Source organism: Chanos chanos, chromosome 16 (genome assembly GCF_902362185.1).
Source record: "Chanos chanos chromosome 16, fChaCha1.1, whole genome shotgun sequence".
NCBI lineage: Eukaryota > Metazoa > Chordata > Actinopteri > Gonorynchiformes > Chanidae > Chanos > Chanos chanos.
Window position 1 is genome coordinate 9,449,308 of NC_044510.1, and position 22,790 is coordinate 9,472,097.

The 22,790-nt window shown below is 42.0% G+C and overlaps 1 protein-coding gene across 2 annotated transcripts; it reads right to left on the reverse strand.

Moving 5' to 3' along the window:
- Positions 1-5,620: 5,620 nt before the first annotated feature.
- fbxl20 (F-box and leucine-rich repeat protein 20) lies at positions 5,621-19,412 on the reverse strand. Of its 2 annotated transcripts, XM_030793595.1 has the most exons (15): positions 19,165-19,412; positions 15,713-15,774; positions 14,981-15,035; positions 14,428-14,502; positions 14,092-14,186; positions 13,446-13,514; positions 13,104-13,199; positions 11,401-11,527; positions 11,081-11,155; positions 10,091-10,221; positions 9,294-9,354; positions 9,053-9,097; positions 8,580-8,636; positions 7,871-8,083; positions 5,621-7,558 (listed from the first exon to the last, which is right to left on the reverse strand). In XM_030793595.1, the coding sequence occupies exons 1-15, from the start codon at positions 19,204-19,206 to the stop codon at positions 7,451-7,453; spliced, it is 1,311 nt and encodes a 436-aa protein (XP_030649455.1). In that variant the 5' UTR covers positions 19,207-19,412; the 3' UTR covers positions 5,621-7,450. The 2 variants fall into 2 exon arrangements, with proteins under 2 accessions (XP_030649455.1, XP_030649456.1); XM_030793596.1 differs by lacking the exon at positions 13,104-13,199.
- Between the last annotated feature and the right edge of the window lie 3,378 nt (positions 19,413-22,790).

Here is a 22,790-nt window from a genome sequence, read left to right on the forward strand (position 1 = left end):
CATCAGCACCAGGGGAAGGTCTCTGTGCACTAGGCTTAGATATCCGATTTGTACTTATATTCCTCTTGTCTCTGCCCCTTTCACAATAGAAAACTAAGTACCCAAAGGTATTTCTGGAGTACCGATTACCTGTGTAGAATCACTCTGTTAGGTCAAGGAAGTTATTCGCCCGCAGACCCCCAGACCCTAGTGCCTGCGGCATGAAATCGTAACCATTCGAGGTCATAGATGATCTTCCAATGTCTTGGTTGCTTCAACGGACGTATTTCCAGGAGATTTCACCCACACTGTGCAGTAAACTCCTCCACCGTTCCTGCTCGTAGTGGTGTCCAATCCCAGGACTGTGTTTTAGGAGCCACTTCTGTCTCTCAGGGGGCTAGCCAAAACGCAGATCAAACCCAGTACTATTCTGCATTCAGTGTGCAAATATGTTTTTTTTTCTCGTGTTTTTCGATTAATGCAGCAGAAAACTTGCAAACATCACCTTCTCCCCACGTTACAGATTGCAGGCGTGAGTACACGGTTCAAGCCATGTATATATTAGCTTGGTCAGTCACGCCTTCCTCTGCATCCAAGCCACCTAATTGGATGGTAAAGGTTCGTATATGCTAATATCAACTCCAGGGATGCGGGATTGGAGCTATTAGAGGCAACGCGTCACGCTTACAGGAGCGGGGACGCATAATACAGTTTCAACAGTAATTGGAGTATGGAGAGGCGCACCCCGGGTGTAAGATTGTCCATGCGTTCTGTTAGGTCGATTAAACTAGGCACAAAGCATTTTGTTTCAGATAATCCGTGTGAACAAATGTTGTTTTACGACAAAATGCTGGTCTCTAAAAATAGGACAATTAACCGAGCCGAGAGAGTTGAGGCGCGGACATTTGATTAAAATGGGTAACGTTGGGTGAACGCGTTAGGATGACTGAAGATTTAAACTGCCTCAGGTCGGAAGGTGAATCAGTAGCTCTAGAATATTATCGAAACTTTCTATAGTCTACTCTCTCTGTTATAGCATCGCCAGGGTGCCACTGTTCTCTCTCAAGAGGCTGTCTCTCTTTTGTCTCTTCGTGATGTGGCAGGTCAGACGAGTTGCCTCGGATTGTGTATGGCGAGACTTGTGGATGGCTTTTGTGTTAAGGATCGATGATAAAATGTTAATTTCTCAAGAGTTGCCTTCTCCAAAATAATAATATTAATAAGAAAGAACCCCCCCCCTCCCCCATCATATATTTTCTTCCCTGTTTTACGTCAGCAAGTGTGTAGACAGCCAAGTTTCTTTTGTGTTAGTGCCGCAGCGCGTGAGACTGCATGGAGAGACTGGACTCTGTCTGCGCGTGAGAGTACACCTGGCACGCACATCAGCTTCTGTTCACCACTCTAGGTCTGTAGGGAGTTACAAATTGCCGCCAAACAACCTCGGGGGCAGAAAGAGAAATTGGTAAATAGTAGTCTTTGAACGGATATGCAATAGCAGAGTGACCGACGCCAAGTTAATTCCCTGCTCCTTCCTCATTTTATTCATGAATGCTTTGGGAAATTACTCCTTTTTAGATGGAATAACGGACTGGTCAAATGTACAACACGGTCTGATGAGTGCATTTTTGTATTATTATTATTATCATTATCGATATTCAGTTGAGTTTGAGGGTTGTCTGCGTCAGTAGTCAGGCGCAAAACACGCACCATTACAGACAAATGACAAACCCCCCCCCCCACACACACACACACACACAACATACAAATACTCTGGATAGTAAACAATCTCTCTCTCCCTCTCTCTCTCTCAGTCTCACACACATGCATCATTTCTCTGGAACATTTTTCTCTCTGTGTGAAGTGGAAATGGAAAATAGACCTGCTTTAGATAAGCACTGCATAGCTTAGCAATCATAGAGGTAAGTTCATTCATTATTTACAGTCTTTAAAAATGCTTTTTATCAGAACAACAGCATGGACCCTCTGGGACACAATGCCCCATTTCCTTGTGTGTGTGTGTGTGTGTGTGTGTGTTTGTGCCAGACAGAGAGAGAGGCCAAAAGGATGAGAGGGATATATTCTATGAGGCTGTGAATTGTAAGTATGTTGTAGATGTGGAACATAGCAGTTTGCATTGCTCAAAGGATGGCCATGACTACAATTTTGTTTTCATACTCAGAGACTGAAAGAGTGAGTGAATGTCTGTGTGAATATGTGTGTGTGTGTGTGAGAGAGAGAGAGAGAAAACGTACCGCATGTACACAAAATTTCATCTTATTTGTCTCTCTCCAGCTCTCTCTCACACATACGTACATGCATAGCAGAGCATTTTAAGATACAGTCCAAAAGACTGCTAACGTCCCTCTGTCTCTGTGTGTGTCTAAAGCATGAATACCATTACTTTAGCAAATCCTCATATCGAACATACACACGCATAGTGAGAGAGCAAGTGCAGAGAAGGAAGAGAGAACAGAGCAGAGAGAGAGGGAGAGGGAGATGAAAAGACTCAGGGTGGGGGTGGGGTGGGGGTGGATGACAGACGTGTGGTGTTCTGTGCTCTTATGAAAGTAAACACACTGAAATTCAGTGTGAGAGTTACTGGCTTGCGGCTTCAGATTGTAAAGTGGCCAGTTTTACACACACCCCACCCCCCCCCCCCCCCACACACACACACACACACACACACACAAAGCCTGTCTCTCAGTCCCGTACATACATACACAATCACATGAACGCGGTCACATCTTAAAAAAACACGAGGTTCAAGTTGAGTTCACGTATCATTCTCAATCCACAGTTTGCTCTTTACCCCCGACGGCAGATATCAAGATATGCAAACATTCAGAATCAATTCAGAGCAAAAATGAAGGATAAAAACATGAATTCTGAATAGGAAAACACAGAAGAGGTCATTAAAAATAAGTGTTCACCTTAACACAACAGGGAGAAGAGGGAGGGGGAGGGGAGAAAAATAGTGGGAAAAGTCAGGACAAAAACAGCTCTGGTGATGTGCAGACAGCTTTGTCCACATTTGGTGACATCACGCTGGCAGGCCATGGTCGTCATGGTGCTGTCTAAAATCTCCAAGCCAGTCTTCTCTTCTCTCTGCTGGGCTTCTGTCATTCTCTCTCTCTCTCAAACACACACACACACACACACACACACACAGAGTGCTTTACCCTGAGATTTCTGGGCATTGTCTAGTTTTTAAAGAAATATATTAGCCCATTTAATGAGATAAAATTAGTTGTCCACTGGTCCAAGGTTAGAGTCGGGATCATTTGGTATAATGGACCACATGACGTGCATTTAACCAGCACTGCACTCTACATTTCAATTTCAAATTAGAGTATTCTGCACGCAATGAGCCGTTTCATGAATACGCCGCAGACACAGAACCTATTGTGTGATCGTTTAATTATCGATTAAAGCGCCAAAACCAAATAAATTCATTTTAGCGGTTTAGGATTCAAAATGCTTAATCAACTGTTCGGTCGGTTTTGAATAACCCCCTGGTAGTTCCGAGATCTGTCTGAACAAGACATGTTAATTAAAACTGAACTGGACTCTGGCCACACGTCCAGATTGCCGAGCAGAGCAAACAGACACCCTGATTCCTGAGTGAAGCTTGGAAATAATTTTTTTTTTAAAACGTTTCTCGCGCAAATCTTTCACACAAAGCTATGCGCATCGGTTTAGAATCAGCTGTTTAGATGAAGTGTTTGTAATTAAGAGACGGTACCAGATCTATTGCTGGATTCATACCCCGTGTCTTTCAGAGTCTAAGTAGTTGTACTCCTGGCATATGCCACATTCCCATGGCAACCTCTCTGACGTTGCTAGTCAGCGCCATCTAGTGGTAGTGTAAGAGCACATCAGGATTTAGCACTTAAATGCAGTGCATTAAATCTAAAATATTGCGACTGAACTAAAACTTTAGCTCCAAGTTATTACTCTAAGCAACAAATGTTCATTCAAAATGCTATTCATCTGTAATTTTTCAGTCTGTGTTTTCACAGCCGTACACTTGTATCTTTGCTGCTGCATTTCCAAAATAACAAACTGTTTCTGACAACTGTAATTATCCTATAATTTGGTATGGCTTTGTTTTTCTAAACATGCACATGCCTTTCAACAATTTTTGGTAGACAACTTAAAAAATGAAACTGAAGAACACGGAAGCACAACTATGGGGGGGGGGGGGGGTGTGAACTTGCGACATCACTACACACCTACACACCACTGAAGCTGAATCAGATGCACTGAATAAGGTAATTGGGAGATATATGAACACCTTGGGGGTTTCCAGAACATTCTTAAGTTTCACTATGAATGAATTAAGTTCCAACATTGTGTTCCAAGACTCTTTCACATACTCCTCACAAACATTCTCTTACACACATACACACACACCATGACAACATACGAAACAGACATGTCTTAATAATATAGTTATATATTTATTTCATACGTACATATTCATTTATATCGGTTAATTGTAAAAAAGAAAAAAAAAAGGAAAAGATTTACAGTAATTATAACAACTACAGTCATTGTCAAAATCGAAGTCGTAATCCCCAAGGTTCTCATCTACCCAGAATACACTTCACGGTCGCTCCGTTCGTCCTTCCAGAATTTACTCATGGCCCAAGACTGATCCAGATCCAAACCAGCCCGATATACGCAATGTGCAGGTGAAAACTGCGTGCAAACAAAACGGCCACTGTTTACGTGTACACAGATAACAACAGACACAGAGTTGCTAGGAGACGGAAGGGTCAGGGGTCAGGATGGGTATCACAGAGAGGCTTCAGGCCCTGAACATAAACATGATGGATGTCATATGAGAATCTAGGGAACAGGACTACACGACGCAAACTTAACGGGTGTGTGTGTGGGTGTGTGTATTACTGAGTCAAAGTTTGGGTTCTGGTTTCTGGTTTGTAATGACTGACTGGACATTTGGGTGTGCGTGTCTGTGTGTGTTCATCACTAGGCATGAGGCAAGTGAAGGAATTATGTGTATTAGCGTGCGTACGGGTGTGTGTGTGGGTGCGCGTGTTCATAAGCTGAACATGAGGTCTGCTTTCAAACCGCTTATTCTTCCCATTGTTTAGGTTCCCACAGAAACCAAACCAACAACAACAATAATACAGTAGAAACTGACCTACTGCCACCACCTTCAGACATTTCCTAATCCTTTACAAAAATCATACCACTGTACACTGAAGTCAAATCTCTATTCTGACCATATGTGTAGACCCACCCAACACACACACACACACACACACACACACACACCCATCCACACACACACCCCCATCCACACACACACAGGGGTGGAAAGAGGTAAGGAGAGTCAATGTTTTATGAAGTTCATACAATAGTGAGAATACACATCACCACAATCGGACAACATAAAACTAGCAGAACCTCAAACGTTCTTTTTCACTGCGCCCACTTTCCTTTTTTTTCCCCCCCTAGATTACGCACACACGCACACACTTTTTCCCCTTCCTAGATTACACACACACACACTTTTTCCCCCCCTTCCTAGATTATCAGTTCACACGATCAGAACGTTCACAGACGCAAAAAAAAAAACAAAAAAAAAAAACAAAAACAAACAAGAACAGAGAAAAGTATAACAAATCAGAACGTACCTAACCAGAACTGAAAGAAAGAAAGAAAAAAAACTGAGAAAAACGACAACACTTTGATTGTTTTCAGGATCAGCTGTTTTTTGTTTTTTTTCCCCCCCACCCTTTATGATCCGGTCCGTCATTCCAGAACTATTCACTGTAACAAGTTTATTTAGTTTTTTTTTTATCTAAATGATGATCAGTCTGAATGGGCCACAAGGACTTTCTGATCCGCCCACTTCATGCTGATGAAGTGAAGCTACACTCCTCGACAGTTTTTGCTCTCGTTCTCTCTCTCTCTCACACGCACACATACACACGCACACGTACACGTTCACGTACGTAAACACACACACACACACACCTCAGTGTGGTGAGCCCTGTCAGAGTTCAGTTTTGTCATCATCAGACAAAAGCGTGAGGCTTTTCTATATGCGGGTTCCGTCCTCTCTCACTGCTCATTGGCCATCCGTGGTCCAGGCCCCTCCCATCATAGCACGTTCCATATATAGATGTCGATTTAACAACAACAAAAAAAAATCAACAACAAAAAAAAACTAGATTTGTAACATGCATCTTTTGGCATCTTCCCCAGTCCCCTGCAATTAAGTCTGTTCAATGCTTTAGAAAAATAGTCAACTTTCTCTTTTAGATACAACCAAGCCTCTGATTGCAATTTAAAGGGGGAGGGGGGAGGGATGGTGAGGAAAGAGAGAGACAGAGCAAGAGAGAGAGAGAGAGAGAGAGAGAGTGTCTGTATATGTGTGTTATGTCCATTTCCGACGTATGTTGGTTAAATATTTGCAGGGGCTTGAAGATTGCTGGGGTGGGGGTGTCATTTTTTTAAGGGAACAGGTCAAAGTCTCCCTCCAAAGACTTCAGCACAAATCCTAAAATCAGTGTGTTTGTGTGTGTGTGTGTGTTTGTGTGTGTGCGTGTGTAAGGGCACTGGGACAGGCAGTGTAACTGCAGTGGGTGTCACCCGGGCTGTGTTCAGATTCTGTGACCTGGAGAGTGAATTTACGTTTCAAAGTACGCAACTCCGCAGAGGTAGTTTTTGAATTCTAATTCTCAGGTCACCTCTGAAGCTTTTTCAGTGGTGATCTATCACAAGACAGTGGTTACCGTGACGATTTGTCGCCACGGTGATTTAGTCTACGGTAGTGGTCATCAGTTTTGTATTAATGCATTTTAAATATATCGGCTCAATTGAGCACTGGACTAAATTATAATCGTTTTGCATCACAAATCTCTCTACTCAATAGACCAAAATTTGCATACATGAATAAATATTACATTCTCATTATTACAGCAGGATTTCCAAATCAGACAGCAATAAGGCAAATGTTAAAAACAATTAGCAGTAAGAACAATCCTATTGGACAGTTTTAACTTTTGGCTTATAGTTATCCAAATCCTGCTTCAGAGAAAACCGTTCTTGCCCCAAGTGCAGAGACAAGCAAACTGCTCATTATCTTGTGTGCATGTGTGTGAGTGCGTCTTATTTGAAGAAAAAAAAAAAAAACATTAATTGGTGAATAAGAGTTCTGTAAACTTTTACTAAACCAAAATATGTCCTGAACACAGCCAGGGAGATGCCAGGAATGTAGTGGTGTTGAAGAAAGCAAGTGAACACATGTCTAAATGTGCAAGTCAGTGTGTGTTTGGGTGTGTGTTTTGGAGGGAAATGAGGCCTTTTGTCTCCCTCTTTCTGTCTCAAGAGCTCCGATAGGTGACCCACCGGCAGGTTCTCCTGGGAGGTTTTGGGTGGGTTGAGAGGATAGGGATGGTTTTGGGTTCAGAGGAGGGGGGTGGGGTTTGTCGTTACATCATAGCAGAATGCAGCAGCGGCAAAACCTTTGGCGACTCCCACCAACGGATGGGGGCGGGGTCACGGGCGCGAAGTAGGCATGGACTTTAATATTGGGCAAGTGAGTCTGTGAAGAAAAAGACAGAAAGATCTAGAACCTACTTGCAACACCACATTCTGTGCTCTTCTGTGAAACCCATATAAAATCTAAAATACAACGGCAATAACAGTTTGCCTTAATGAAGCTGGAAATGATTACATATGTATTAAAGTTAACCACAATGTCTGTAGCACATTATACGGTTAATAATAATAATAATAATAATAATAATAATAATAATAATAATCGTAATAATCATAATCATGTTATTTTTGCTTCATCTGTTTACAGGTATGTGTGCGTGTGGATGTGGATATGAAGGTGAATCTGAAGACTGACTCGGAGCCGTTTGATGCCGGCACGGGTGATCTGTTGGCAGTCATAGAGCTCGATGCGGTCCAGGCTGTGGCAGGTCTTGAGATGTTCCAGTGAAGCGTCTGTGATGAGGGGGCAGTTGTCCAGCTCGATGACCTCCAGTCGGTCGTGGGCACAGGGGCCGCTGCCCAGGTGCCGTATCCCGTCGTCGGTTATCAGCTCACAGTGAGACAAACTCTGCGTGTTCGTGTCACATGATTTTAACGTTAACGCACCGGGGCCAAATGATAACAAAACCAAAACCATTCACAGACAATGACTGCATCTCCATAACGTCTAACTACAGTTTAAAGACCTGACAGTGGTTAAAAGACCTAGTTAAAAGCGGCCAACTGCTGTTCAAAGACAGTGCATTAAACTAACTACTGTTCAAAGACAGTGCGTTAATCTAACTACTGTTCAAAGACAGTGCGTTAATCTAACTACTGTTCAAAGACAGTGTGTTAATCTAACTACTGTTCAAAGACAGTGTGTTAATCTAACTACTGTTCAAAGACAGTGCGTTAATCTAACTACTGTTCAAAGACAGTGCGTTAATCTAACTACTGTTCAAAGACAGTGCGTTAATCTAACTACTGTTCAAAGACAGTGCGTTAATCTAACTACTGTTCAAAGACAGTGTGTTAATCTAACTACTGTTCAAAGACAGTGTGTTAATCTAACTACCACTCACCAAAACTTGTAGACGAGGGCAGTGTATGGACAGCTGGATAAGTGTAGCATCTGTAATCTAGAGGAGGAGAGGGAAAGAAAGAAAGGAAGAAAGGAAGAAAGAAAAGTGTAGAGTGTAGAAAAGTGTAGAGAGGTGGGGATAGACACAGACAGACAGACAGACAGACAGACAGACAGACAGACAGACAGAGCCAGAGAGAGACCAGATTGCACAGTTACTTGCAGAGTGTTGGAATGACAAGACTTTTGCCAGTTTTCAAAAAAGACTGCAAAGAGGTCACATGAGGAAAAAGGTGAAAAATGTATGTAATAATCATATTTCAGTGCTATTTGACAGAAAATTCAGGCGTAAGAGCAAAACTTCTGAACTATGAAATGAACTTTGCAATGACATTTGCAGGTTAAGCCAAAAAAAAAAAAAAATTGTGTGCCTATGTGTGCACACACAATTATTCATCACTTTGGTGAGCTCACCTGAACACACTCTTCTAAATCCATCTTTTCCAGCTCATGACAATTCTGGAAAAAAAAGGCGCCAAAGAGAAACAGAATAAGAAAAAAAGAAACAACAGATAGAAAAAAAATAAGAGAGAAGACATACACTGAAATAATAAAGACATATTTCCCTCTTTCTGTCTCTTAAAATGGTTAGAGGAGAGAGAGGGAGAGAGTGTGTGTGTGTGCATGTGTGTGTGTGTGTGTCTTGGTTACTCACCCTTGCTAATGTGGTGAAGCCTACATCTGTGAGTTGAGAACAGCGAGCTACTTCTAATATTCTGAGAAAGACAGAGAAATGAATTAGTTTGAATGTACTACGATAACCGGTAGGCGATCTGTAGGGGGATGGGGGCGGGGGGGGGGGGGGGTACCACCCCCTTGTTAGCAAAATGACCAAAATGCATGCCCCCTTGTTAACCTGCCATCCCCCTGTATACTCTATAGAGTAGTGTCAGTGACCATTGGACCATCCCCCCTGTTAAAAAATAACAAACGACCTACTGACTATAACCAATGATGAGGATTAGTTTGGAATAGGTGGGCGTGGCTTATATAATGATTAAGGGTCACTCACTTATGTTCGGCTACCTTTGTTATGTATATTTGTAATATTTGATTGGTATCTGAAAATAAATCTGACATTGGCCAAATAGTTAAAAATATGAGGTGCTAACATGTGATGGTCTTAAAGATGTGAAATCTAATGGCGGATTTTATTTTAATTCTCTTTGATGAGGTTCATTTTGGATTTACAATCCAGAAGGTAAAAGACAGAGGTCACGTGATCCAGGATTCCGTCTCTTCTGTGCAGGTAATATTTGTAATAAGGAAATATTAATCTGCACATGTATGTGTACTTGCGTGCGTGCGTGTGTGCACATGGCACCGGTTACATTTCCATTTTTGCCGCAGGCCCGCTGTGTGCATGTATCTGTGTGTGTGTGTGTGTGTGTGTGTGTGCGCGTCTATGCGTGTGCGCGCGCATGTGTGTGTGTGCGTGTACGGGGGGGGTACCTGAGGCGGGGGCAGTTTTGACCCAGGGCGTTGAGAATAGCGTCAGTGATGTTAGCGCAGCCGGACACACACAGAGACTGCAGGCGGTGACAACCTCTACAAATGGTTATCAAACCCTCATCTGTGATCTGCTGCTCAAGAGGAAACACACACACACACACACACACACACACACACAAATGATGTACTATTCCAACATTCTGAATACCATTAATAACACTATTTAATTCAATTATTTAGTTAGCTAGTACATAATACTGAGTACACAGTGTGTAAATATCCGTAAAATCCTTGATGTTAGCATGGAAGGTTCTGTCAGGAGCTGGGTTTATTCTACGGTTTGTAGTTTGCAGTCTGGGCCAGTAGAAATCCCCCTGCTACAGAGTGTATCTGAAGACCCTAAGGACTGACAATGGGACACTGCTGACAAAATTATTATGACAGACTACGACAAACAGAAAAAAATAATTCAACAGAAAAAAAAACTGTAAACAACCCCGCTAGAGGCCGAACCCCCCCCCCCCCAAAATATTTGATTGCCTGGTTCCTGTTGGCCTCCCTCCACACGTCTGTTATCATCCTCAAATTTTAACAAATAATAAGCCAAGTTTCTGCATTTGGGGGGGTGGGGGGGTGGACAGAGAGAAGGAGTGAATAATGCGCCACTGCGAGAAAGAGAAAAGATAAACAAGGAGGGGAGGGGCCCGAAGGAGAAGTTTAAAGAAAAAAAAAGTGAAGGATGAAGGGGAGGAATGAAACGGGGCGGGGGGGGGGAGGATGCAATTACGATGCAGAGGCTAAAAGAAGACAGGAAAACGAATGTGTCATTTAATCCTGCCTTCACACCACACTAACTATATAGGTTATAAAAAAGGACATTTAGTCTCTATCACTCTCTCTCGCTCCCCCTTTCTCGATCTTCCACTGCCGCTCCTGCACATAAACCTGTTTGTATACCTTTGTGTGTGTGTGTGTGTGTGTGTGTCTTACTGAACAAGTTTGCAGGTTAAGAGTGACCAGGTCTGGACAATGTGTTCCAATGTGCTTCAGGGCTTCATCTTCCAGCTGACAGAGAGAGAAAGAGAGGGAGAGAGCGAGTGAGAGAGAGAGAGAGAGAGCGAGCGAGCGAGCGAGAGAGAGAGACAGGGAGAGAGACAGGGACAGAAAAAGAGAAAAACTCAGGTCTAACACACAAACACACACGCACTCTCACTCACACACACACACACACACACACACACACACACACACACAGAAGGCAGAGTTAGGCAGTTTGTGTCAGCTCTGGCCCTGATGACCTTTGACCGTACCTGCGTGCAGCCTTTTAGGAACAGGCCCTTGAGTCCCGGGCAGCAGCGAACCAGAGCCTGAACGCCATCTTTGGTCACCTGATCACACCACGAGATATTCAACTGTTCCAGCAAAGGACAACCCTCACTGCGCAAGGCGGGGGAAAAAAAAAAAAACAACAACAAAAAAACAACAACAACAGGGGAAAAAGAACAGGAGGGCAGAAAGAAAAAACAACAACATGTCTTTTGGTTACTGTATCTCTTTACCAGTTCTTCACAAAGTTCAAAATTCACGTTCATCTCTTGTAAATAAAATGAAGTATAACCTGCTGCAACAGAGATTTGGCACAAATTTGTGGTTGGTTGAAGTGCAGTCATTTTTAAGAACTGTTAACCTAATATACTTAGTCATTTAAATATTAACTGGGCTAGCGTGAAAGGCTAGTCTCTCTCTCTATATCATGTTAGGGTAACCTTTAAGAAGCTTGTATCCTTAATTTTTTTTTTTAAAAAAAGCTGTCACGTACGTCTTTTAACTCCGTCCTTAACTGCCGTCAATGGCTTTTCAATGTGACATTTGAAAGGTGAGTTAGGGGACTTTGTGGATCATTTCTGGAAGTTTCAGTTCACTAAATAATAGGTTCAAAGTGACTGCTGGACCATCAGATATGAGAGTACATTTTCACAACATTAAGAACAATAAACTAAGACAGTTATGAGAGAAAATGTGAGAAATGTCCTCTTCACACATTAAAGTAAATGTTTTTTTCTCCTTCTTTTTTTCAAGGCCAAATTACCCTCAACACAAAGCAAGGGTATGAAGTGAGCTGTTAAAGAAGTCAGAAAATGAGTTTAACCGTGGAGTTATTTGATCTACTTAGGACTAAACGGAGCAGCCTTTCAACCGCCCCCCCAGCTCCCCCATCTCCCCCACCTCCCCAACCTGATTGTAGCCACGTCTTTGCAGAAAAAACATTGCCTACTCTACCTCATCTGAACTAACACACTGATGTAACAAGGACTCGACATGAAGCCAGATGTACCAAAAGGCATGCAAACAGCCATTTAGAAACAAAACATTTGCTTCAAAGTAAAACGGGTCATTTTAGTTTATGGGCATTTGCAGCTTGCACTTTCACCTAAAGCCATGAGAAACTCTTGGCTACACACAGTGCTTGTAGGATCCTTTGACGGAACGTTATAAAACCAGAGTTTTGTGCATATCGCCCGACGCATAGAGGGGACTTTACGGTCGCGGTCATACGAAGCATGGAGACCGAATCGTCCTTTATGACTTCGACCCCGTGACGTAGCTGTGAACGTGTTTCCCGTTAGCTGTCAAATGAGAACGCGCGAAATGTTTCTCATAAAAGATTTTTTTTTCTTTAAAATAAATGAGAAAAACGTGCCCTTCGCTCTAAATTACGAGACAGGGCGCGATGCGGGCGCCCCGGTCCGAGAGCGAAATTCGGCAACTTCGGGTACGAGTTGGGAGGGGTGTGTTTTTAAATTTTTCCTCAATGTTTCCTTAAGGATACTTGACCAAGGTTGGGGACCATGTGGTTTCTTAGTAACACAAACTGATCTTATTGATCTTGCCCAGAGCAGCTGGAGCCCAGCATGCACAGAGTGTGTGTCTGTGTGTGTGTGTGTGTGTGTGTGTGTGTGTGTGTGTGTGTGTGTGCGTGCGCATGTGTGTGTGTGTGTGAGCAGTCACTCACCTGAGTGCTTTGAGTGACAGGTTTGTGATTGAGGTGCAGGAGGCTAAGTCCAGATGTTTCAGTTTGGGACAGAATTTACTGAGGCTATTACATGTGCTACAGAGAGAAGAGAGAGAGAGAGAGAGAGAGAGAGAGAGAGAGAGAGAGAGAGAGAGAGAAGAGAGAGAGAGATTGGGGGTGGGGTCAGAGGTTAGGAAACAATTATTGTACATTTGTAATAAAACTGCACTCTCATTACGTCAATCATAGATTAAATTACACCGTAAGAGCATATCAGAATACAAAGCACAAACACAAAAAAGATGTATTAAATAACACACACACGTACACACACACACACACCTGTCAGTGATCTTGGTACAGCCGTTGAGACTAAGAAGCTCTATGTTCCTGCAGTTCTGGGCAAATGTTCTGTGGTGAACAAATCAATACACATAAGAACAGTTAAGGATGTGGTAGTTCCTACTGTTAAAGAACAAAGTGACAAAGAGCATTCTGTACCCCATTACACACACACACACACACACACACACACACACTTCTGCCTCTCTGTCATAGCAACACCAATCAATTAAAATCTACCATGGGTAACCCTGCATATAACAAAAGGGGCCGCGTCTGCCCATTAAAATGACGAATCTTTAGATGAGATGTTTAATGAACCTTAGCGAAATATGCCGGCAAATGAGCTGAGATGCTTTATGAAAACAGCTTTGGGAAAGTTAGACCTGTAAGCGTTTTCGCCGCGCTCAAAGCGAAATGGCTTTTAGCGAAGACAGGCCGGCGTTCCGGAAAGGCCCGTGGAGGGGATAGGATGCTTAAATCCTAATTTTTGGCTTTTCTCAAAATTTTCCTTATCTACACCGGGCAGAGTTTTGTGCGTGCGCCGTGCTCGCCAATGCACCCTCCCACATTCCCGTACTCCCTCCAACTCTCTCTCTCTCTCATCTTTTCTCTCACTCTCTCTCTCTCTCTTATTCTCTCTCACCTGAGTGCGCTGTCTCCTACTCCAAGACAACCTCTAAGACTTAGTTTTCTTAAGAAACCTCCGCAGCGTTTTGAAATGTTTTCCACCACACGACCCTGCCACAGAAGCACAAACACACAAATAACACATTTTTATTTTTCACATACGGAACACACAGTGATTAATTATTTTAGTAATGGAAAATGAACTGCACAGTGTGCTATATATATATATATATAATGTATGATAGTATACTTGACCTATTGATTTGCGAAAAATGAATTTGGATGGTAGCAGCTGAACAAGGAGGGTTTGCGTGTGACTGTGTGTGTGTGTATGTGTGTGTGTTTTCCTGACCTCAATATCCCTCTGGAAGTCAAAGAGGTCGATGCGCTGCCAGTTACTGCCATCCAGAGCTAACACATTCCATGACTAAGAGACAGAGAGAGAGGGCATGAGTTCATCATCAGCATTACATACACACACACACACACACACACACACACACACACGCACACAATCAATATATCAAATACTGAAAGAGGGCTCATGTGTTCACCATCAAACACTTACGCAGACATACACTCATGAAAAACACGCATGAAAACGCGTGTATGAAAACGCAGGCACAAAAACACATGCGCGCACACACACATAGTCTAACAATGGGAGAGGGCTCACGAGTTCAGCATCACCTACACACACACACACACAGTCACTCACGCGCACACACACACACACACAGTCACACACCAAGAGCAAGACAGAGCGCTAGTGAGGTCACAACCTCTCACTCCCATTCACAGCAGACGACGCATACTCACTTGCGTGTCTGTGTGTGTGTGTGTGTGTGTGTGTACTAATGCACTGAATTTACTAATTATCAAAACACACTCACACCGCAACTCACCCGAGAGACTTGGGCACAACGGCAAAGTGTCACAACATCCAGGAAAGAGAAGATTCTGGAAAAGAAACCCAAAACAATATATATCACCACCCTTTCCACCACGATTGTCCTAATTTCTGTCTCACCATCTGACAACCAAAGTGGCTTTATCCTCAAAAGAGAAAAAAAGAATGTGCATATGTTTCTGTGTGTGTATATTTATTTGTGTGTGTGTTTAAGTACCAGTTCAGCTAGGTTGGCAATTACAGGCAAATTGCAGTGAACTGTGACATTCTTGAGCACTCCCTCTGTAAAGCACACTGGATGATGATAACATCAAGCTAAAACTCTGCTCAAAGTTCACTCGGATCTCAGAAGTCTCTTGCTATACAGTTCAGGCCTAAGGCTGTAAGGCTGCTAGCCTGTAAGGCACTTAGCCTGTTAGCTGGCAGTAAATCAGGCTCTTGTGCCAGCCCAAGGCCCCCACGCAGTCAGCACTGTCTGCCCCTTACACTCCTCAGGCAAGTCCAGGGCTTGAATTATGGCCTCTGTTTTCTGTTTGCTCAGGAACTTTAGAATTCCCCCCCGCCCCTTCTCAATCGATTTGAGTCTTTCACTGTCCTGGCAGACAGCATCTGAGTTTTATTATGGATTGAGAAGAAAGGACAAGGAGAATGAGAGACAGAGAGAAAGAGAGAGGGAAAGACAGACAGAGAGAGAGAGACAGAGAGACAGAGAGAGAGAGACACTCACCGTAGCAACAGTTCCTTTGGCAGCTTCTTATTGATGACAGCCTCATCGCTGTTTGAAAACATCTGTGGGAATAAGAAAACCATATTTATATTATACATATTTATATTATATATATATATAAGGCATAATTAAACCTGTGGGAAGGTGGTGTGTACAAGTGTGACAGGGTGTGTGAGTGAGAGTGAGAGTGAGAGTGAGAGTGAGAGTGAGAGAGATAAAGAGAGAGAGATGATGATGATGACGACAATGAAGCAAGGCAAGGATAGGCCATCGCAGTGTGTCATCAGTTCACACAGGGTCATCACAGACACTCACAGAAGTGGGTGGGGGGAGTGTGTGTGTGTGTGTATATGTGTGTGTGTGGTTAGGACACAAGTAAAGGATAGAAAAAAAAAAGGGGAGATACAGTGATGAGGTAAGACCTCATGAATCAACATGAATCAACAATGACCGAAAGAGAAGTAGATAAGAGGCGTGGGGGAAAAAGAGACAGTCGTAAGAATACGGAGAAATACGAGAAACAAGAAGTAATGAAAGAGGCGAGACAGAAAGACTTTCAATGAAATCAAAGAGACATTACACATTTTTCCTTGTTTTTTTGTCTCTACAAATGACGTGTGTGCGTGTGCGTGCGTGTGTGTGTGTGTTTCGCAATTCCGGCTCTTATTTACTCTCACGTTTATTTAAAGGGGCCCAATATTAGTTGCCTGAGTGTTAAACAACAATTAGAAGCTGTCAATTTACCACACAATTAAAACAGCTCTAAAGAAAAAAAAAAAATCTAATGTTAAAAAATTGTTCAGGTTCACATGAGGTTGTGGTCTTTAACTCCCTTTATTCCACTGGAAAAAGGCAGGATAGCTTAGAGGTCAGTGCTAACAAAGGGTTGCTTGTTCAATGCTTGCGTTTGTTTTTTTCCCCTTTTGTGTTCAAACTGTTAACCAGGGGGCAGAAGGCTGAAAATCCCTATACAGGGCAATGCGGTTATACCCTTAGGCATGGTCTCCAAAACACAGAAAAGAAAGACTTGTAGCTCTTTGGGCATCATTGTCTAAAGAAAAAAAAAATAGCCTGACATGGCCAAAATATTTGTTATTGATATACAATATATTTAAGTCTGTGAAAAAGAACTTGATACCAGTTTTAGTTGGCTCAATGTATCATGCTTTAGATATGTCACAGAGATGGAGGTTAAACGCCATTAAGAGGATTTGAACAGAGAAGACCGGCTCTATTCATCTGTCAATTTGGGAAACTATATTCCTTATACGTACATGGAAACTTCTTTATAGCCGTGAAAAAGCACTAGGACGCAAATAACGTATGACCCATAAACTTATACCTAATTTAATCTAATACCTATGTTATGAGGACAAAGCTAATTACATTTGGCTTGTGAATTAGACAGTGTGAGAGACATTCCCCAACACATATTACATAAGATACACACATATACAGGTGCCAAATTCACATTAATACGCGCCGCGAGCGCATATTGACGGCAATATAATTCTTATACAGTGCCAAAGGAGGATGATAAAGTGTTGGGTCAACAGTACACATGTCTGGCTCTCAGAGAGCTCTGACTCCTACAACACAGACGCAGAAACCCACGCGTGCAAGCAGGTTTAAAACCATCGGTTAAAATCAACGTCTATACAATATGCAGCTATCTGGTGTCTGATCCGAGGCAAATTCAACCCGTCGCCACCAGCTATCCTTTCACGTATCTACTCAACCGGACAAATAATCCGGGCACGCGGCCAGACTAGGCTATATCCGTTCTTTGTGTGCTTCATATAACCATTTAAAAAGACGATGCCAGTACAGACAAACTGTTTGTAGGGGCGAATTAAACACTATCCCGGGTACACTGTGTTTTAAAACTAACGCTGCGCCAAAATGTTGTTGTTGTCTACTGTGGTCTATGTCGCGTACTGGGAGTCTGCGTAAACTACGTGATCGATGCGCTGAGTGACGGTCACTGCGTCTGTCTGCCACCATGCAGAAATGAGATAAAGGACAATATCATTAACCTTTCGACATAGCTAAATTAATCTATACGTTTAAAAAATCGCAAGGCACACTTATTACATTGCCAGTAATGACATGTAACCAGAGTAATGAGTTCCATGCGTCATTAAACAATAAACCTGCGCATTGAGGTTAATCGGTTGTCAGCGCAACTAAACAACATAGGGAACACTTTAGAAGGCGTCCCCTGTTTGAGGGGGCAACTATGTGTGTATGCGCTTACTAACAGAGCACACTTTCGATATTGTTGCCTCTGTAACAAAATAGAAAGGTGATAAAAGATTGACAACCACTGTTATTGAATGATTTCACAGTCTTCGGCGTTAGTGTCTATTGTTACTGGCTAATAGGGCTCTGATCACGTATGTACCGCAGCTGTCGGGATCCCAGGCCAGAGGGTAGGGCCCTGATCTGCGCTACAGTCAGCTGTTGCACCGTTAAAAATAAATAACCCACACAAATCCCACGCCGCCGAACAGGGGATTAAACAACAACCCCAGCACTCAGAACAGACATCAATGACACGACACACCAATATAAACGACATTTAGTCTCTGAGTGACGTGTTATGAGCCTTGTAATAGTAAAGAATTTGGTGCATTCAGTTGCGTTTGTGGGGAAGCAAAGTTTCACAACGTTGTGAATTACGATCGCAACAGCGTCTACGAAAAGAATAAACGTCAAAGAACTATATGACAACAAAACAGTGACGATTCTTCAAACGATTTTCCTAAGTGATGACTAAATATTATGTTATTTTTGTTGCAGGTATCATTGGTGTAGGGTATACGTTCAATGCCAATGTTAGTACACGGGCCAAGAGTTACGCCGAACGCATTCTACTGCAAGCCCACGGGCCCAGCATCGGTCGCGGCCATAAGGGTTCACACTAGTCCCATGATTCGAGACAACCAGCCCCCTGAGAAATCCGTCCGATCATTCGCTCAAAGTAAGCCTTGTAAGAGGCCTATATAATATTGCATGTATATAAAGAGATAAACAGGCGAAATGCCACGTTTGTAGCCAAGTTGCCTATACATGTCTATGTGCCCTGGTCTTTGTTTTGACTGCACAAAGAAGCAGTCTGCCTGACAAAAAATGTGAATTTTCTTCCCCATCAACGACGATGAAACTCACGGCGACCAATAGAAATACATTAAAATCTACATCTAATCTACAATCCACACGTCCGGGTTTCAAAAGTTGTTGATTCGAAACACAAACAGAAAAACAGTACCGTATTTTGACCTAATCCGAAACATTAACTGCGGAAGCTCTACGGTTATTCGAGACTTGTAACACACGGATGTGCAAAACAGAGCGGAATTACCGGCAAACAAATTAGAAAATAAAGCAAAAATTAATGTCACTCAACCCATGAATTGTTTCTGGTGTCACATTTGTGACAAAAAACTCACGTCAAAACGACTCCGTGAAACCCCGTTCACCTCCTTCCCCATTGCGAACGGTGGTTATACCCGACTCGGTCAGTGAGGATTGCGAATTCGGTTGTTAAAAAAACAAAAAAGCAGAAACGTGTCGATATCAGTTCTTGCCTCGCGAACCCTTTCCGTGATGTTCATGCTACCGTGTTTTCGGTAGCTGACCCGCTGGTCTTCATTGTTTTTCAGACAGTGAAACAGATGCACAAGCCCTCGATAGCAAAGCCTCAACCATGAACGACTCGTACTCTTATCTTCTCCTGCTGTAGCTCACTTTACCCCTCCTTCCCCGTGCCTCCCCCTTTATCTAGAAAAAGAATTTTGAGTGTGTTTACCCTACAGCATTACCTCTCTTAAGTATAAACATCAAAAACATACATTTTGAACAGGCCTACATATTTCCATGCAACCATTATACGGCGTTTAGGTTAAAACATTAGGCCGGATTAATGTCATAATGCAAATGAACGTCGTTGTACAAGCCTCAGTTTAAACGAATATTTAGAGGTCTGTCTTCGACATACGGCATCTTACATGGAAAATCAAGCTTCATTTTATGTTTTGTGTCAACTGTCCTTGACCAAATATGTTTCACACGATAGGCCTCTAGCTTATGAAGATTATTTTATCACGGGGTTTAGTTTGCCTTATGACACACACACAATATTTGGTGTGTATGCTACAGCGTTACTTGAGAAGAAAACTAAGCTTAGTCTGTTTGATCGGCTCCATGTTTGATTAGACCTATGCAGGCAGAAGATATTTGTGCGTATTAGTTACCACACTTGTTTTTAACAGTTATTGGGCCATGGTGTTTTTTTGTTTTGTTTTGTTTTTACCTCGGGTTGTTATAAATGTGTGATACAGAATATTCCCTATAAAACACAATATGCATGAATTTCTCAGTGGAAGTGTGTGAATACTCTCAATTGTGTAAGAACTACTGCAACGACCTAATACAATATAACAACTTTTGGTTTCTGTGTCGTGCTCATGCTTCCGCCTATGCTCTGTACCGCCCCCAAATCACGTGCAGCCAATCAACACATAAGAATTCATGTACTTCTCTACGTCATTGTCGCGGGATAAACAAGCATGGAGTAAGGTTACCTCGATAAACAATGAGCTTCCACCTATTTCCTACAGTATATTCGGGCTTCGTTTATAGTAAAAAAAGTCAATCCCCATGATCACAAATACTAAGAGAGCTGCAACAGAAATGTTTTTATACGTTCTCCAAAAGTGTTTCTATTGTAATTTAACAGCAAATTAACAGTTAGCGGTTTGCACGTTGGGAAAAAGGTGGAAAACGAAGTAACTGAATAAATAACCAGGATTCCAAGATTCAAATTTGCGTGACAAATTTGATCGACAGTCTTATTTTATTTTCATTGCTTTTAAATGCTAGAAAGCAAAAGAGTTCATTTATCAGGCTACCAGAATATCATGTCAAAGATGTAGTTTGTTATGTAAGTCATAATATTTTATAAACTTGTGTAACATTTATGTAACACAGTGTAACACAGTGATCAGTCACATTGAGCCACCATACCAATGAATTGCTTGGTGCCTTACAGCCTTGCACCGTGTAGATAATTGCTACTTGGTTTATATGGATCCCAGTAGGTTACTTATTCACTGAATCTAAGCAAAGAAAGGTAATTAAAAAGTAAACTGTCAAAATGTGCTTGTTAATTCTAGAGAGATTCCTGTGGTGACACTTTGCTGGTATTATACCTGTGTCTTGTCTTGCTTGTTTAAAGTTGTTCTTGTCTCATTAGATTTATTTTATTTCAAGATATCGGTTAGTTGGCTACAACTGGCAGTTAGCTTGGAGGCTATTACATGTCTACTATCTATGTTATCTATCTAAAAATGACATATGGAGTGATATAAATACAAATCCATAGAGTATTACTATGACAATCATCGTCATCAATATCATAAAAACATTTGCAATGGTTCTTCTTTTTCTTTATGTATGTGCTCTGCCACTTCATCAAGTTTTTTTCCTTTGTCCTGTGCCTCTTCATCATGTTCTCGTCCTCCTGCCTGTGGTTATAGTACAGAATCTTCATCATGTTCTCGTCTTCCTGCATGTGGTTATAGTACAGAATCTTCATCATGTTCTCGTCTTCCTGCCTGTGGTTATAGTACAGAATCTTCATCATGTTCTCGTCTTCCTGCCTGTGGTTATAGTACAGAATCTTCATCATGTTCTCGTCATCCTGCCTGTGGTTATAGTACAGAATCTTCATCATGTTCTCGTCATCCTGCCTGTGGTTATAGTACAGAATCTGAAGTTTTTAAAGAGAGATTCATTATGGTTATTTCAGTTGACTAAGCTGGAGTGTGACACACGGCTTACCAGTACTCTAATATAACCCCATTAATTTATTCATATATCTGGACATAAACCTCCAGTGTTTCCCTCACGCCTAATGAAAACCATCTCTTAACCCAGGCAAATTACTCAAATAGTTGAGAAGAGAGACGCAAATATTTGTTCACGACAATTCACCTGTTTGCACAGTACACATATATTAACAACAATGCCACGTTTTCATTGGTAGCTTTAGGAGTAGGAGGCCAATCAGCTGTACTTAGGTTTTGAGACTTCTATTTGACTTAAGCTTCTCTTTCATCTTACCGTTAGTCAGAATTTAATCATGTGACTCACCACTAGGATAGTGGTCGTATCCCGTGCAGGCAATCAATGCCTCCAAATATTGACATTGAGGAGTGGTTAGAGGAAACTGTTTGGAAGAAGTTATTTACTGTAACAGACTTAGGAATCACTGAATTAACATTTCTCTGCTAATTTGGATGTTTCAGTCGGAGCCATTCGTGTGGTGTCTTCTGGCTCTGTTAGCCCTAATTCCATTAGAGAAACCACATTTAACCGATTAATAGGCATTCCATTCGATTTCACATGTGCCTTTTGTTTCAAAACGTGCAAACTCTTGGTCTGATTTTTGCAATCAAATCACTGGTTCACGTGTAACATGAAACATTTGGAAAGGTGTGTCGACTTTGTGATGCAGCTGTATTGTGCAAGCTGCACTTCAAAGGCTGAGCATTTTGCTCACGCATCTGATACCTTAAAGGAATCATATATTGACACAGCAGAGCTTATTATTATTACTCCAAAGGTATTGAACTAGTTGCGTCGATTTTGCTTTGTCATAAATTTCCAATTGCCTCCATCTCCAGCCAGTAATCTGACTGCTTAACTCTGAATAAGCCTGTGGCACAATGTTAATTATGAAGTCAACAGGCAGAAATGGAAGAAATGGAGGCTGAATCCCTTATCAAAAATAGATTGGTGGGCAGGTAGATAGAAAGACAGACAGACAGACAGACAGATAGATAGATAGATAGATAGATAGATAGATAGATAGATAGATAGATAGATAGATAGATATTGGCACAGATACATAACCTCTATTTATTACAGTGGAAGAACGCAAGTGTACTGGTGACAATTTGTGTTTAATCTTTGTAATCATTACCTGTATGATAAAACAAACAGAGAAAGCTGCTATATAAAGGGAACTAGATCTAAAAGGAAGTCAAATTAAGCAAGAAGTAGTATGAATGCA